The sequence below is a fragment of the Austrofundulus limnaeus genome, unplaced genomic scaffold (genome assembly GCF_001266775.1).
Source record: "Austrofundulus limnaeus strain Quisiro unplaced genomic scaffold, Austrofundulus_limnaeus-1.0 Scaffold2496, whole genome shotgun sequence".
NCBI lineage: Eukaryota > Metazoa > Chordata > Actinopteri > Cyprinodontiformes > Rivulidae > Austrofundulus > Austrofundulus limnaeus.
The window spans coordinates 15,121-17,643 of NW_013954898.1; the positions used below are offsets into that span (position 1 = coordinate 15,121).

General features: G+C 41.6%; 1 protein-coding gene across 1 annotated transcript; it reads left to right on the forward strand.

Moving 5' to 3' along the window:
- On the forward strand, nucleotides 1–2,322 carry LOC106511083 (transmembrane protein 161A; the record flags this gene model as incomplete). The annotated part of the gene is given in 3 exon segments (XM_013999828.1): nucleotides 1–175; nucleotides 318–414; nucleotides 1,310–2,322. Coding segments are annotated over 3 exon segments (565 nt in total), but the record flags the coding sequence as incomplete, so codon positions are not given.
- Between the last annotated feature and the right edge of the window lie 201 nt (nucleotides 2,323–2,523).

Sequence of the window (2,523 nt, forward strand, 5' to 3'; positions counted from 1 at the left end):
AGTGTCCAGCGCAGCCTTTGACAGCGTGCGTCTGTGGACCATCGTGGCGCTGTGCGTGCTGCGGCTGGCGCTGACTCGTTATCACCTGCAGGCCTACCTCAACTTAGCTCAGAAGTGGGTGGAGCAGATGAAGAAGGAGGCGGGACGGATTGCTGCCATTGACATCCAGAGGAAGGTCAGACCCACTTTATTTTTTTATTTATTTAACATCTCGCCTGCTGTATTTATATTTTTCTGTCCTCCATGACAGTTTCAAAATTGTAAACCAACTGTTTACATATTCCAACAATAAATGGTTTATTTGTTGTTTCTTGCAGGTTACACGTGTGTGTTGTTACCTGACAGTAGTCACTCTGCAGTATTTAGTTCCAGTTCTGCTCATCCTCTTCTCCACTCTGTCACTTAAAGCACTCGGTAAGTAAAATGCAGCCTTTTGTGTGTTTCCAAGCTGCAAAAAGGTAGAGCGGCTCTGTTGCGAATGACCTGTTCACCTTGTTCCCCCATGTTTGTTATGTATGTCCTTCTTGAACGTGTGATCTTCACCGCAATTTCATTCTACATTGCATCTCTGATGTTATGTTTGAATAAAGCTGATTCTGATTTTTCACAAGATCTCTTTTTTTCAAGAAGTCACTGACAAATGTCAGAAGTTTTGTTGAGAAAGTTTTCTTTATTCAAGAAGTTTTTTTCTAAAAAAAATAGGTTAGGGGTCTAGGCATGTTAGTCGCTAGCCTCTTTACTGCTAAAACCATCTTATCCATGCTAGTCACTAGCTTCTCCACTGCTAACACCAGCTTATCCATGCTAGTTGCTAGATTCTCCAGCGCTAACGCTAGCTTTTCCATGCTAGTCACGATCCTCTCCAATGCTGAAGCTAGCTTATCCATGCTAGTCACTAGCCTCTCCAGTGCTAARYCCAGCTTATCCATGCTAGTCACTAGCCTCTCCAGTGCTGATGCCAGCTTATCCATGCTAGTCACTAGCCTCTTCAATGCTAAAGCCAACTCTATACTAGTTTCAAGTCTCTCCGGTGCTAACACAAATGAAAAGTCTCCTTCTCATTTGCCAGCGCCGGCCTCTCAGTTACGGTACCAGCCTATCATTTATCAGATCAACAGCTGGCTTAGGAACAGATATAGCCTTCTGCTACAAGGTTATAGCATCAGTTAGTTGAGCGAAAGTCTTAATTTTGTCCATCATATCGCACCTTGCAATCATTATTGGGCTAAACACAAATAATGACAGAAGTTGTGTAAATGTTATCTAACACAAGTCTTAGTTGGAATTAACATGCTGGGATTTCTTGCAGGAGACTTCTCCTGGGGTATAGTTACTGAGGCGACCCCCGGGGTGACGCAAGCGCCAATAATCCCCACAGCAGCTCCTGTGCTGCCCGGTGGTCTCGACGAAGATGAGGAAGAGGAGGAGGACGTCCAGGCCACAGTAGCTCATCTGTTGGAGGCGTTCACGGCGCTGCGGGCCGTCTTGACTCCTCTTTTCTTCCGTGGTTTGTTTGCGTTCTTCACCTGGTGGGTGGCTGCCTGTCAGCTCATCAGTTCTCTGTTTGGCATTTATTTCCATCAGTACTTAATGCAGAACTGAGGAAATCAGAACTCCGTAGATCCATCCCTAACCTAAAGAGACATTTTCTGAAAATACACAGATTGTGTGTTTGTCTTTCTGTTAATGAGTTTGATTAATATAGGACTGCTAGCATCAACAACACAAATATACAGAAAGCACAGGGGCTCAGATCACAAAGCAAGTTCAGTGTTTTCCATTTGCTACTGTTTTTTTTAAGGTTTTTCTACAGAAAATGTAATATGGACAGCTTGTTTAGCAGAGCAGTAGCATTTTTTCCACATCCTTTCTTATGTGCTCCAAAACTGCAGAGAAAACCATTCATAACTAGCTGCTCAGATTACAAATCAGAATGTGGGTTTACTTTTTTTTGAAGGATCCCTTGTTAAGTTCACAGAAATGTTTGCTTCCATGAAATGAAGTTCAGTCAGTTTATCAAATGTGATCTTATTTAATCAAAGTAGCACTGAGAAGCTTTGCTGTCTTGCGTGATGCCTAGTTCATGGGAAAAATATTGTAGAAATTAATTAGTGTCATAGCTTTGAATTCTATAGCATAAAAAATTTAAAAAACACAGACAGCACCTCATTGTTGCCTAATAGATGCACCTACAACTCCCAGCCAGTGGGGGGTGCTACAGTTCAGGGCTTAAGGTGCAAATACCAAAATTTCTTTTCTTTTCTTTTTTTCTTGCTTCGTCTCAGCTTATTTCCTGAAAACTCAACGATATAGTTTTATATGGATTTCTGTGGCGTTACAAAGAAAACATTTGCAAAAAAAACTAAAAACCTAATAAAAAGTGAAACATTTGCAGCCTACACCTGTAAGAGAGCTGCAGTTATACAAGCATTTCCCTTGATTTAAGGCTGTAGTATGGGTTTTCTGCTTGTTTCAATTACACTATTGGCTGGTTTTATGTGAAAGATTCATAAAACCTGAAGT